General features: G+C 37.6%; 1 protein-coding gene across 1 annotated transcript in view; it reads left to right on the top strand.

The window, feature by feature from the left end:
* The window catches only part of RIT2 (Ras like without CAAX 2), a 184,290-nt gene that overhangs the window by 68,556 nt on the left and 100,948 nt on the right, over positions 1–14,786 (top strand). Inside the window, exon 3 of the mRNA XM_009281181.1 lies at positions 7,043–7,116. Within this exon, the coding sequence (XP_009279456.1) occupies positions 7,043–7,116 (74 nt within the window). The remainder of the gene's footprint in view (positions 1–7,042; positions 7,117–14,786) is intronic.

Genomic DNA, 14,786 nt, shown 5'->3' with positions numbered 1-14,786 from the left:
AGAAAAAAAAAAAAAAAAAGAAGACGACAGAAAGTGCAATGGATAACCCATTTCCCAATTTGGAAGGCACTGAGTGCATTTCAGGTCACCGAGAAAACTGCCATGTAAGTACCCAAAGCTGAAAATCAATCAGGCTCCTTCAGCAGCAGTGTGTTATCAGTCTTGCCCTGCAGAGCACAGATCTGAAACATTAGGCAGCCCAACAAGAGAGAGAAACTTAATTTGAGAGCAGCTGGTTTAAGACAGATACATAATGGCATTAAAAGAAGAGCACTGCGGTGAGGCGAGAACCAAACAGAATACCCATTAGGCTGAGGAAGCTTTTAGTTTTATTATTGTAACCAGACGCAGAGAGAGTACGGTCAATGGCAGCCAGAGCCTAAGTTAAAGGAGGGAGACAAGAGTATGAAAGTAAAGATTGCTCAGTTAAAAACTACTAATAACAAATAGTCAGACTGCATGGGACTTACTGGGCCTAAACTCAAATATTTATTATGCTGCAACGAGTCTGGATGCTCAACAGGTAATGTAGGCCCTGTCCCCCTCCACTTATTTAGGCACCACTTTTCATTGATGGTAGCAGGATTAAGTACAGAGGTTTATTGGAGGATCTGGGCATAGTCTAGTTTTGTTTCTGCTTTCCACTGAAGATATTAGCACCGCTTATTTCAGGGGGTCAAATCAACTAAAAGTTATGAGTTGTTCTGCTCTTTTGTTTTCAGACTTAGAGAATAGAAGTACTCCTATTATATATTATATTCATGAATTATATTCATGAATTATCTGAGGAATACTCAAGGATTTGTTTTTATGTGCCACTGAAGATACAGGAACCTCTAAAACAGAGCACAGTAGTTAGTTAAGGACATGTCATAATGCTGAACAAAGGCTAAATAAAGGAAACGAAGAATTGCATTTTCAATTGAAATTAATAAGGAGAGATGGAATGCACAACAGTAATATGCATTTGAATTTAGCAAGGCCATTTGAAAACAACATTACAGAATCTTTTCTGAAGACATATGTGGCCAAGACCTTGGTTTAATATCTTATCTGAAAATATGTTTATGGTAATTTGAATGCTAAAATGAAAACTGAAAGATAGAAAGTGCTGTGTTTCTCATCATGCAACTGTATAATGAATAAATGTATGAATTCCTTTTACGATAAGCACTTAACATGACTAATGCTTTGTTTTTTCTCAGATTATTTTAATTTTCTCAAGGCCTACATGGTAGTCTTTTTACAAGAAAAAGGCTAGCAGAGAGGTACTATCTGCATTACATGCTGCATGGCTTACCTGCTTCTCTTTCATAGAAACAGCAGAGATGCTCGAAGTGTGTGGTTACTGAAGAAAGAGTTTCTATCTGTGGATTTGGAAAGGCAGCGGTCATTTTTTCTCTGTTCGGCAAACCATTATTCTGCCTAGAACGATGTTGTCTGTTACCATCGCTTGTATAGGCGGGAGCAGGCAACTTGTGCTGTTAACACAAAACTGAGGAAAACCTGAAAGATCTGACAAAGACCTGACAAAGCTAAACGAATGACAGCATAATGGCAAACGCAGTTCAATGCTGAGAAATAAAAAGCAGCAGCACTGGGAAGGATAATCTGAAGTATTCTTAATTGCTAGAATTATGTAACACTAGGCAGAACTGGAAATGGGATATTTAAGTATCCTAGCTACTAGTCTAGTACTAATTTTCCTACTTGCCTTATTTTAAAGGATACTGCTATCTACATGAGTATTTACAGAATACAAGGCAATCAAATCTGCCAGTTCTACTATACTAAGCCATTCATTGCTAATCACGCGTGCATAGCTCATAGGAAGGCAACCCCTGTGACTTGCTGTCCTTGTCTGCAAAATGCTGATAGCAATGCTCACCCAAATTATAAAACACTCATACTCCAGGAAAATAATTATGTGCTAAGGGAAATTTTAAGACCAATGTATTTTGATGGGCAATTCTTATGACATGCATATTTTTATCTCAAATAGAAGTTTATGTGTAGTAGCTAGTACAGTGGTTTACGTCCCTGTTCATCCACTCTCTTTTTATTTAAAAATTCCTTGTTATAAATAGAAACAGGGCTCATCCAGCCAAAGGCTCATGATCATCCTACATTCAGGAGCATCTCTGGATTAAAATGCGTATGTAGCAGATAATCTAAGCACACCAAGAGCTGGGTCTCCTGCTGTCTTTTTGGCACACAGGGAGAACAACAAGAAGCAGAACTCCAGGTGTGGCTGACTGCGCTTGGACTACCTCCTGCTGGTTTGGCACCTCCTTAGCCAAATAAAATATATTTTTGACTCATCTATATATGTGAGAATCTGATTGGTTTTAACTGCAGTTGACAGTATATAAGACAGAGAAGAAGAGCGAATATTTATTTAGAAAGAATATAAGCAGAATTAACAAATGGAAGAAAGAAGCAGCTGACCTATATTTCAGGGGCTGGAACATGTCTGTAATACAGATGAAAAGCCCATTCCAACTCCCCTTTAAACTGTACACCATCCAAATCTATTTGTCATGAAGCAGTTACCTGCTCATAGCTGAAAAAGTGCTTTGATATATTTTTTATGAATCTAGCTTCTCCAGTGCTAAGATAACTGATCACAACACAGCCTTGTATTAATTATTGTACTTCTGTCTCCAGAATGATGTCCTATAAAAAAGGAAAGCTGAAAAAAGAGGATGCATTCATTTTACAAAAAGAAGCCAGATGACAAAAGGCTTAAGGAAGAATTTTTTTCTTTTCTTTCATAATACTGCAAAGGCCAATCAAACAATTAAGAAAAAAAAGTTAAAAAGTGCCTTTTGAAAAAATATTTTTTCTTGGTTTAAATGAGATATTCAGTAAAGGAGGAAAGAATTAATAATAAAAAAAAGAATAGGTGCCATTTAGAAAACAGTTGGAGCTCTATTTGTTTTTTTCCCACCCTGGAAAACAGTAAATAGTCAGTAATAATTCAAGCCAAGTAGTATAATTTTTTAAGCTGAAATTTTTACCTATGAACAATTCTCTTTAAAAATTAAGTTTTACCAGATATTTTAACTATCCAGTTCATATATTCATATATTCACGTTTATACAGATTGTAAGGATGCAGGAGCTTTACTTAATTTTTCTCTTTGGTACCTACAAAATGCTCATTCTTGCAGTCTCTGTTTGAATCATGGTTATATCTCACAGCAATATCAACAAACTCCATCCACAATTCTTTCTTATAATACCCTATCTTTCTGCTGCATTTTACCTAAACCAAAAGCCGAGACCTTACAGTTAGCCTCACAGAAAAAGACTAATACTGAACTTAATATAAGAAATATAGTTATTGTCTGATTTATTGTCTGATGTCTGATTATTATTCTTGTCTCTTTTTTGTACCTTATCTTAATGCTTTACTGAAATGGCAGCTGGAGTTTGGCCTTTTTTTAAATATTAGTCCTTAGAGCTGTAGGATGTAAAATCCAGATACACATGGCTTAGCAGCTCCCAATTAACTTTAAAGGGAGCATTATATTAGTATTATAAATTAATTAGGTGAAAGAAAATGTAATGTACTCAAACATTGTAAATAGTGTAAATATACCAGACAGCATTTGTAATAATGTGAATATTTTTTAAAGAGAGGAGATTAGACACTGAGTTTTCTAGTGCTCCTGATGAATACTTTCCTGCTTTGTTTTATGTACACTCAGATGCTATTTCAGTGGAACATCTTCACTTCTGTTCTTCTCCATCCACATGTAAACAGCATGTTCCTCTCAGATCTCAGGGTTTCTGTTTCCTGAATGTGACCATAGTGTGTACTATGTTGCCTGGACTAAAAAGACTAGCCACATAGTAGTCCCTTCTGAAATCCTTTAGGAAGTGTGCGAAGGCACCAGGATTTCTGCTTAACATTATAGCTACTAATAAAACAAAAAAATATGTTAACTGGGTCCAACGTACAGACATATCCAACTCGATCTCTAGGAGGTTGTTTCTTTCCAGGTTAATGCCTCTGCTCTGTAGTCCAACAGAGTAAAATAAAGATGTTTGTCTATGTAATCCCTCACTTAACTCTATTTCTATTACTCCTGAGATGAAATCCCCGTTTAAAAGTATTAATTATAGACCAGAACTAAATGGTACAGCTCTTCCACTCTTAGTTTGTCTTTTTGGTCTATACGACATGAGATGGGAAACATGGTTTTCAAGTTATGCATCTTCCTTCTACCTCCTGCACTGGAAAAATTCATTCTCTTAGTAGCCCAGGAGATCAGTGAACACAGAGTAAAGAGAAAGATAGTGCCCCTCAAAAGACTGGTTGTGCTTGAGCATTGAGAAGCTGATATGTCGTAAGTGTGTGCTCTGATCTGATCTCTGGTATGAGGGTGTCAGCTCAAGATAGCAATTCCCTTGATAAGTGTGGGCTTTAGGACTTCCTCTTAAATGAGTGCCATAAGAAAAGTAGGTGTTAAATCTCCCATCTATTTTCCATACAAATACAGGTTGAGAATACCGCTGCTTATCACACCCCGGCTGAGGATATTTTTAAGCTTTTCTAAATTATCTGTACTAACCTGCTTTTTGCACGTATGCAGAGAGAGAATATTACAAAGGAAAGTCATATCTCCCTCCTGTTTCATCTCCACATTTCTTGGGGCAAAGGCAAATCCTACAAGTAAACGGCACGTTCCAAATACAATTGCCTAGAAAACCATTTAGATTCATGTGCTTGGTCAATGCTCAACAAAATATGTTTCACTACCACCAACAGAAGACGTTAGCATATATTAAGAATGAAACCAGGACGGTTTCACACTGGCACATCTTTGTGAAGTGTTTTAAGGTCAGTAGTTTGAGAAAACAAATGAAAATAACACAATGGGGTTGTACGTTCTGTCTTATCTTTGCAAAGTAAAAGAGTTATAAACATAACCTCGCTTCAGCTTTTAACAGTTGAAAGTTTACTGATTACAGTGGCATGATATCGGGGAACACCTGGAGTAGCTCAGGGATTAGACGTAGATATCTTACATTTACTTACTGAAAGCTATGACATATTCAGAAGCCAGTGGGTCTTTTAGTTAATAACTCTGAACTCTTAATTCATTTCCTTAGCAAGTATGACAGGATTTATCTAGATTCCAGCTTCATTTTTATCCAAGCTGAATTTAAGTATCCAAATGTTTCTCTGCATTAACTGTTTTAAAGCTACTGTATTAACACTCAGATTAATTAACACTTGGTCTAAGTGAAGAGAGAAATAGGACCACAGAATATTGGCTTCAGAGTATCCAGCTGCGGAGCCAAGAGTGCAAGCTAAATTTATGCAAGTCATATGTTAATTACGTATTCATGAATGTAATGCAAATGGGCACCCACCTGCATGGCAATATATTAATAATACTTTAGAGTATTAATAGAATCTATATAAAGGAAACACCATATTTAATTTTACGTGTTTTCATACTTTGTTTTTAAATTTTAGTTAAAGGATATAAATTCTACTGCACACATCATTGTCGTGCCACAATAGATTACCTGAACTGTAAATAGCCTATTTCACTCTATATGGTCCATCTTTAGCACAGAGTTTCTTATTCAGCAATCTCTAGAAAGAGATCTGTTGACTGAAACATATGCTGGTTGGAGTGCTCTGGCTTTCCTAGCAGGGCAATGTATTATACAGTTACCTAAGCCTCTGGGTCCTCCTAATATCAATGGGATTAGGTATTTGTTTAAAGCAAGGCATGTGCCTAAGTAATTTGCTGAACTGAGGCCTAAAAGAAGCAGGAGAGTCATGGAAATTACTGGATGTGATTATGTTATTAAAGATAGCCTGCCACTGACTGCACAGGACTGGGCTGAGCTAAGGCCATACAGAATCCTTCATATCTGAATGCTTTAGTGTTTCCTTTGTGCAGGTGGAAACCAGGTTTTTACCTGCTTTTATAAAGTGTCATATGATGCAAGATATAAAGGGTACAGATTGGACTGTCCTGAGAATTCCAGCTACCTGCAATATAATCTCATATTATAATCCCAATAGTATCTCAATAAACATTGAGAGCCTAGTCCTGAGGGTCTCTGGCAACCAGGGCTTGCAGGATTGAGTCTTTGTACAGGGCCAGCCATATGCTCATGATGATTAATGACACTTCTCAGATGCATTAGATGCACTTGTCTTGTCTTCACACCTCAATGCACAGCCAAAGCAGAACATCAGTCACCAAAACCACTCAGGCTGCTATGCATTATTGTTTAATTAAACAACACAGATATTTTCCAAGACTATTTCAAGTACAAACGTGGCCTGGTATCTAAGCTCTATTTAACCTTAGGAAGGAAATGCAAATGTTGAGAGGAGAACAAAATTTAAATGTGAGGAAAACCGTTTATGCAAATAGCAGTTCACCTTTTTTGTTTTTCTCTTTCCAGATTTAGCTTGACACAAATCATGTCCACCAAGCACAGGTTTTCCCCCCTCCACCCCCAGCCATGATGAGTGTGGGGACGCTCATTACAGAATTTATTTTAAAAAATCCATTTGCATCCTCTCCAGAGGTATACAGAGGTCTAATTAATTGCTCTGGCATACCTGAGCCAGAAGCCCCCTTCAGCCACAGGGAGACTATCCCAGTAATTTAGACAATCTTTAGCTTGAAACTATTTGCTGGAAAAGCTCTGTGGAAGTGTGATGGTGGTAAATAAAAACCACTCTGCTGCACAGCACCAGCACAACACCTCCGAAGCTTTGTGACTTAAACACCACCTATGGTCTGTGCTTTCCTTTTGAAGAGAGGCAAATTTACTTCTTTAATATTTTGAGGTAATGTAATAGAAAAGACTAGATCAGTCCCTTTTGCTAATACTTTGCAGTGATGGCAGGATTTCAGAAAGTGTCTTTTTGACTTGAAAGAAAGAAAAGTTAGGTCAGACTGGAGAGGTTTTGAAAAGCCTACTCCAAACTAGCAAAGCTATTTCATTTTCCATTCTCTGAGCCACTCCTATGCTTAGTTCTACTGCACTGTGTTTTTCAGAGGATGCCTATAAAACTCAAGTCCGAATTGATGACGAACCAGCCTATTTGGACATTCTAGACACTGCTGGACAGGTAAGTAGTTTCCCAATGTGAACTATTCAATCAGAGATAAAACCAAAGATTTTAACCTCAGATATATGGGTCACAGAGCTAGAAACAAGCTTCCCTATTCAAACATAAAGGGAGCAGTGGCAGAAAAACATTGAGGAATTAACAAAGGAGAAGATTAAAGGAGTGCTGCAGTGGTATAGTATAACTTCAAAATCTGCCCAGAAAAGACAGACAAATTTAATCGAGTAGAAGATAAAAAGCTGTTCGCTTCTTTTTCTCTTGTATGCAGAAGCATCTATCACAATCATGGAATGAATAAATGCTGCTGTTGGTTTGTCTTATGTGTTTATCATTCCTGCTTTTCTATATATTACAGGAATCTTCTGGTCTACTTGTAGATCAAATATTTTGTTACTATTCTTCTCCCCACATTATGTTTAAACTTCAAATGCTCACCCGTAAGGAAAAGATCTTAATGCCAAAAGTAACACACAGCGTACATATAATGAGTACATACATGTGTGAGCATCAGTCAGGGAATTCAGTTTCACATACAGTAAGGCAAAAGAAGAAGTTAAATGCAAGACGTCCTTCTACCTGACTCCGTTCATCCCCTTTCCATCTCAAAACATTTTTATTGTTTAATCAAAATGTTGCAGCTGGTCGATCGTTTCCTGAGGTATGCGTCAGGTTCTGTCTGAAGGCTTTGATAGTTTCATGAGTTTCCATAGTGTGTGTGCGCCTTGTACAGGAATGAGTCAGTCAACAAGGACAGCAGATCCTTCAAACAAACAAACAAACAAAAGGTTTAGGGAGTGTAAGCCTGGGAACCTTGACCCCAGTTTCCCAAATGTCTGAATGCACCTTAGCTGGGCACTGCAAATGGTGGGAAATGCAGCCTGCTGCCAGGAATTAGAACAGCATCAAGTCACATGAGTCGAATGTAGTTCAGGGGGATTGTGGCGCGAGTTTTACATGTGAATGAAATATAGGCCAATTTCAAAGTGAACTCAACCCAGTTTCAGGAATCAAAAGATGCCCTGAATTATTCTTCTTTGACCCAAAATTATACAGTCTCAGCAGTTAACCAGTGACTTGCTGCTGAGTCCCCTGTGAAAGTGTTTGATTCTCCAGAAAATTTAAGCTAAATTTCAAGGCATGTCTCCAAAGCTGTCAATTTAATTTACCCTGAATATATTATTGTAACAGGCCCAAGAAGTTTCTTATGCATACTAGTCCCAGCATAGCTTCCGCAATTATTTGGTTGGGGGAAAGAAGGAACATCATAGTTGTTACTCAGTATGTCTGAAAATATCTGTACTTCTGTTGAAGACGAGGAAGCAACATCTTTGCTCACTCAGGAAGTCTGAGACTAGTCACTTCAGCCTTATATCGTCATTAGCACACAGTCATTAGGGAAATTATATCTCCAGCTGTTTAGTCTTGTAAGGCTTTATGTGTTAGGGACCTCCTGTGTTATCCTTTAATATAGTTCACTGTCTACATCTACTTCATTCTACTCCTAAATTCCCTTTAGTCCTATTTTGTAGGTTTAAAATGCTAAAAACTAAAATACTTTCTTACCCAGAGCTGAAGAGAAATGATGAATCAGAGTTTACGTGTCCAGCTTTTTGCTAATGGAAAGAGGAGCCAAGTGCTATACAGGATTTCTTCATCTTCATAGGTGTGTTCCTAATTGGTTGTGGAGACTCTGAGAGAGTGCAGGATTTAAACTCTGCAAACCACAGATGAGGGTACAGTAGGTACAGAGCTCCTCGCATCGTGCTCCTGCTTACAGACCTGTGCAGAGAAGATGGGCTACCTGTTCCTAAATTTGCATCAGTAGTGCAAATATTATTCATACAAAGGAAATAAAGCAGCTTAAAATCAAAGCAAAGAATGGATGGTTAATGAAACAAAAATGTATGGTGTGCTTTTATTTTGAGCTGGGGAGTAATATGCTGTAAAAACCAAGAGAAATAATTTCTTCTACTTTGATTTTTTCCATTTGTTTTTGTTACTAGAAACATAAAAGTTTGTGTTGTTGATAAAAAAATGATAGAATCAGATATTGAGAGTTTCCTTCTCTTCCTAAGCCCCCATCAAAATCAAAGCCTCTATTTTTTTCTGTTGTTTTTTTTTTCTTTTAATGAGAATTTCAGGAAAAAGGAAAAAATATCCCTATGCACTGGCCTTTTAAGTAGCTGAAAATATTATGTTTTCCAATTTAAACAAAGCTCATCTGTTGTCAGTCATGTTCACTTTTCAGGAAAAATTCCCCACAAAACTGTACCTTTTTTACATGATTTTTGATTTTTGATCATATAAAAAACTAGAACAAAACCTCATTTTTAATTGGAGGGGGGGATTTATTGCCAATATTATGAATTTTAACAGAACTGACAGTTGTAAGGTAAGAAAAGAAGTCAGAATAATGCAAACAGTGAAAGCTGGTGAGAACAATAACAGAGAAAGGCTGGAGAGTTTTAAGTTTTGTTTCAAAAAGGGACCAAAATATCCATAATATTGGAGGCCCACGACATGTAGTGACCACGTAATGAAATGTGGTGCAGAGATTTTGGAGCAAGCAGAGACCTGTGGCAGTAGCACCCCACTCTGCAGATACATCAGCCCAGGACATTGTACAGCTTGGGCGTTATCTATTCTACCTCATGATCCAAGTTGAATTGATACGAGAAAACCTCTGCTTTAAATTTCCCTGTTCTTACAGCGGAGACTGTCACTGAAACATGTCTCAGTGTATCTATGCTAGGAAGCTCTTCCCGCTTTCCTAGGCCCCTATTTTTCAGAAACTGTCCATTCTAAGTATCCTGGATTTAGCTGCTTGTCTTTGCAGATGTCTTTGAATTTGTTGCCTCTCTGTCTACACTACACATCTCCAGAATAAATCAAGACCTAATCCAACTCCATTGAAGTCAACAGCTAAAATAGCCTCTTTCCTCACAGAGGGCTTAATGTTACTCTCACTGAAGTTCAAACTGAAACCCTGCTGTGACTTTGGTGAAAAATCCAAAGCGCCCGGTTATGCTGATGGTGGTGTGCTCTGACGGTACCTCGCCGGGTTTCATGTTAAAGCAGAGATGGTGTAACAGCTTCGAAATCATGTTGTGGAAATCTCATTTCTCCCTGGTGTCCTCACAGTCATAAATACTTCATCATCAACTTTGAATCATGACTTTAATCACTTCAGAAGATCAAGGAGCTAAAATTGTAATTCTTCCCTATCTGGGAAACACAAGAAGTCAATACAAAAAACTGACTGAAGTTAATGTATTTTGTTGTTCTGCAGAATATGTTTCACCAAATATGCTTCTCTTTTCCCTGCTGTACCTATGCAGAATTGAACACTTCAACACTGACCAAATATTGTGATTTATTAATAATTAATATAGTTCTTTATTGTCAAGTCCGGAGTTAAAAATCAACATCTGATTTCATACCTGAAACTGGATAAAAAATATTTTAACTGATAGGTACAGTTTGGAGCACAAAAAACGTAGATGGTGCTAACTGATAGGTACAGTTTGGAGGAAAAAAAACGTAGATGGTGCTTCAGAAATACAGTTCTGGTTCTCAACTTTCTGAAGTTAAAAAACATTGAAACAAAGTGAAAACCAGAAACATGAATAAACTATTAGTATTGCTCATCTAGTTATTGGTCTTCCTCTTCTCATGCGTATACATAGACACCATTAAATACGACAGACTGATCCTCTCAGGAAGCAGATTGATGTTCCTTGAGCTCTGGATACATATTTTCTACATCATCAATTGTCCTCTAATGCTCTTCCAATATAATTTTTCCACTGAAGATACAGTAAGAGGCACATTCTTAATGTACGTAGGGCCAGTGTAAGTAGTTATGCTTCACTGAACTCACTACCCCTGCTTTTCACCACCCGCTACATCTGCCAGCGGGGTAGCCTGTCTTTGCTTACCACAATCAACTTCAGACAGAATAAGGTTACATTTACCTCAGAGGGTTTCAAGAGCAGGTATTGCTGATGTAGCTGCTTGTAGCCGAATTGTCATAAACAGCACTTACTTGAGCAGTTCCTACCATAAGGCTCAAAATCTTGGCATGCAGCGAGAAGGAAGGGAACAAAAAGTTGATGTTGGTTTTCTTTTTCAATGGCACAGCTGAATCTAGAAGACTTGTATCCTTGGCCCCACATTTGCTGCTAGAAGAAGCTATCAATGATGCCTTTGGCTCTTCTTTAACTAGAAGTTCTCTTCTTAAACCAAAAGTTTTCTTTTTTGCGTCTACATTTCAATTAAAACAAAACCAAAAAGGAAATGAAAACAGAGAGTAGATATGAGATTGAGCTTTAGGAGGAATTTTATTTAGTTAGCTTTTAACACTCTAGGCTAGCTACAATTTGACATGTAGAATAAATAACAAAACCTTAATGGAAATCTACAAATGCAAATTATTAGCTGTAAAGATAGCTTGAGCTTCCTTGTTCAACCATGTTCATGGGACATATTTTGAACAACTCTCCCTTGAAATTCACCCATGTACCTCTCTCTGTCCCTTAAGGTTGGGCGAGGTTTTGGGAGGAGGCAGTTCTGGGGTTTCCCTTTTCTTATCCAATGTGTCATAAACCTCATCTGCATTTACTTGTATTTGATTTAAACTGGTGTAAACTCTTTGACTTCCAGGAAACTTGTAGGTGCAAACGAAAGGACATTCAGACCTCAAGTCCTTTATTCTGTGTTCAGTTATTCTCACAATTATTCTCAGAGACTGACAACCCCCAACTGCTCCAACCGTGCACAAAAAGCCTCCGCACAGAGTTATAGAAACCTTCTGTTCACTCATTTACGCTTTCCCACTCTCTCTTCTAACTTAAAAATATATTGCTACTTCTGGAGCCCGGTTTGAATTCCTCCTCAAGGAGCATACACTGCAGTTCTCTCTCCTGCTGTATTTATAAACTGTTGACTGACACAGGAGCTTTTATTCTTGCCACAGCTTTCCTCCTGATGACACATTACCCAACCTCCCCATTTAGACCTCACACCGAACGTTAAAAGATCATCAGACAGCATTCCCTTCACCGAAAAACAATCTGAGATGACCCTATGTAGAAAAGGCAAACTTGTTTTCAGACACGTAGCAGGCAAATATGCAGAAAAATAGGTTTCTGCACCTGTCAGTGAGACAGTACATTGCAAGATTATTGCACCAATTTTTGCTTGTTAAAACGTGAGCTTTTTATGATAAACTTAGTGCACCAGTATATTTTCCAGGTGTGAGTCAGAGAATTGAAAAATTGCCCTCAAAATGTGATGGCATGCCATTTCAGGGAGCTTTCCCTTTGTCTGGAGCTGTGTGCACATGAATTCATTTCCAGGCAGACACTTTTCAACCTGACAACAACAGTGCGCTCTGTAGTGAAATCCATCTCTCAAATTGCTAGCAAATCACAGGACATGTTTATCCTGCCAACCTCCAGGACTATGATTTTTGCCCCCTGCTTCAAGCTTTGAAGAGGAACCATATTAGTCCCAAGAGCCCTTCAGATAAACACACTTTCTCAGGCTAAACACTATAGTCCGATGGTTCTCTCAGGCTGTTATCTGAGATCCTTCTGCTTATTATCTAAACGTGCTGCTCTAATCCTGAATCAATGGAACTCGAATTTCAAACTACACTACTGCAGCTTATCTCAAGGAAATGTAAAATGCCTTTTTGGCAGTAATTATATTTTAATGGGCCTTTACAGTGTGTTCTTTTAAGGGGGAAATAATTTTAGTGTACTTTCTGCTAGGTACTGTAGTGAGTAAATGAAATCCATTTTATTTTTAAAGCATAGTGGTAGTGAACTAAGTAACAACCATTAACACAGTATATTAGGTGAAGAACATTAATTTTATTTTCTTTATATGTTGTTTCACAGGCTGATGATGACATACTTAGAAAGTCAAACCATAGCACTGCAAATTTGGTGGGTTCTCAAGACAAGCTGTTCTGTACTTTCTAAGGAGAACTAAAATCTCTCCCATGACCAAGTCATTTTATTTGGGAATGGACAGATTTTGAAGAAACATTTATTTGGCACAGATATTGAGTGAAAGAAAGGTTTCAGTAAATCACAGATGAAATTGCAGACCTGACTCCGATTTCCGTCAAATTCAAAATATTCTTTGGCTTCAATAGGAAAAGATCTAGGCATATACTGTCAAAAAAAGACTATATTAGTTTAGCAAGAACAGGCAACTAGCAACTAAGATTCCCAACTTCCTCTCCCGTCCCTGTCAATGAATGAATCATGGTGCAATAAAGGATGAATCAGTTTGTATTTCCAGGTCTGCATTTATCTTTCTGACGAACAGGTGCAATAACATGTCGCAGGGAGCAGGCATTTAGTGTGAACGTCAGGGCTTACTGAGTCTAGCAATACTGATTTCCTGCCCCTCACTACCCTTTCACTTCAGTAAAGTCAATGCTAGTGGTTCTGTATTGCAGGTGGAGGAATACTTTCCAGCATTGCCTGTTCTTTTTCAATAAATTATTTTTTTTTTCTCTTGAAATGCTTTGTCTCTCACTGTTCTTTGTCTTTCTTTAACTAATAACTTCCAAAAATAGATAAATATCCAGTGATACTGCTGAATGTTTACTTTTTTACTTTTTTAATAAAAGAAGAACATTTAAAAGAAGAAAATACATTATTACAAATTCTGATAAAAGTAGCAAAATCCTTTTTTCTTTTTTCCAGATCTTTCCTTGTAGTATTTCCTAGTTTGTTGTTGTTGCTGTTGTTGTTGTTGTTGTTGTTGTTGTTGTGGTCTGGTGTACATTGTATGGAAAACACCTATATAAGTACATCCCATATCGTTAAACTTCATCCAGGTCCTCCACAAGACTATGATTATGCAAATTTACCTTTTCTTCTAACCTTACAAACTGTACTGTATACTTTTTCTTCCCACTATTGAATGGCACTGAAGCCCTTTGAAGTTACTTCTGGCAGATGTTGGACATGCTCTAAGTGTGTCCTGATTTCTTTATGTATATGCGACTGTCCTAAATGATCTCACTAGGAATCCCATTTTACAGAGGTTTGTCTGTCTTGTTACCAAGCAGCTCTACACAGACCAGGGACTCCAGTGGACAGAAAACTGTTTTCTACCTGTACCAATTTTCACAAAATTCACATCAAAAAGGTATTTCTAGGACTAAAATCTTGGCTTGCATGCTGAGAAAACTAGGACGTGTAACAGCACTGCCTGCTGCCATTTGACCTGACAATAACAAATGATCAAAAGAAGGGTCTTAATGCTTCTCAGGCAAAGTGGGTTGTCCCCAAAAAAACATAATTTAACAAAACTTATTTGTCTTTTATGCTATTCTGTAGCTGCTGGATAATCTACCAATACATTGCATGGTGGTGTCTCCAGACAAAAACAAAAGAGAGCAAAAAGTTACATAGTCTTATCTGAATCATCCAAACCTTTGAATTGCAAAACTGCATGAGATATTTGGCTGGAAGAGGCTTTCTAAAGATGTTATTTTCATTTCACACTAGCAGGAGGGGGCTGAAAAAGCCTAAAACCAAAAGACATCTTTCACAGCTGAAGTTCCAATAGTTTTGCCCCAGAACCTGGAAGTGGCATCTGCCCCCCACCAATTTAAAAAAAAAAAAAAAAAAAAAAAAAAAAAAAAA

This window comes from Aptenodytes forsteri, unplaced genomic scaffold (genome assembly GCF_000699145.1).
Source record: "Aptenodytes forsteri isolate BGI_AS27 unplaced genomic scaffold, ASM69914v1 Scaffold36, whole genome shotgun sequence".
In the NCBI taxonomy this organism is placed as follows: Eukaryota; Metazoa; Chordata; class Aves; order Sphenisciformes; family Spheniscidae; genus Aptenodytes; species Aptenodytes forsteri.
The sequence above is the reverse complement of the archived record's forward strand: the minus strand, read 5'-3'. Positions and strand labels throughout refer to the sequence as shown.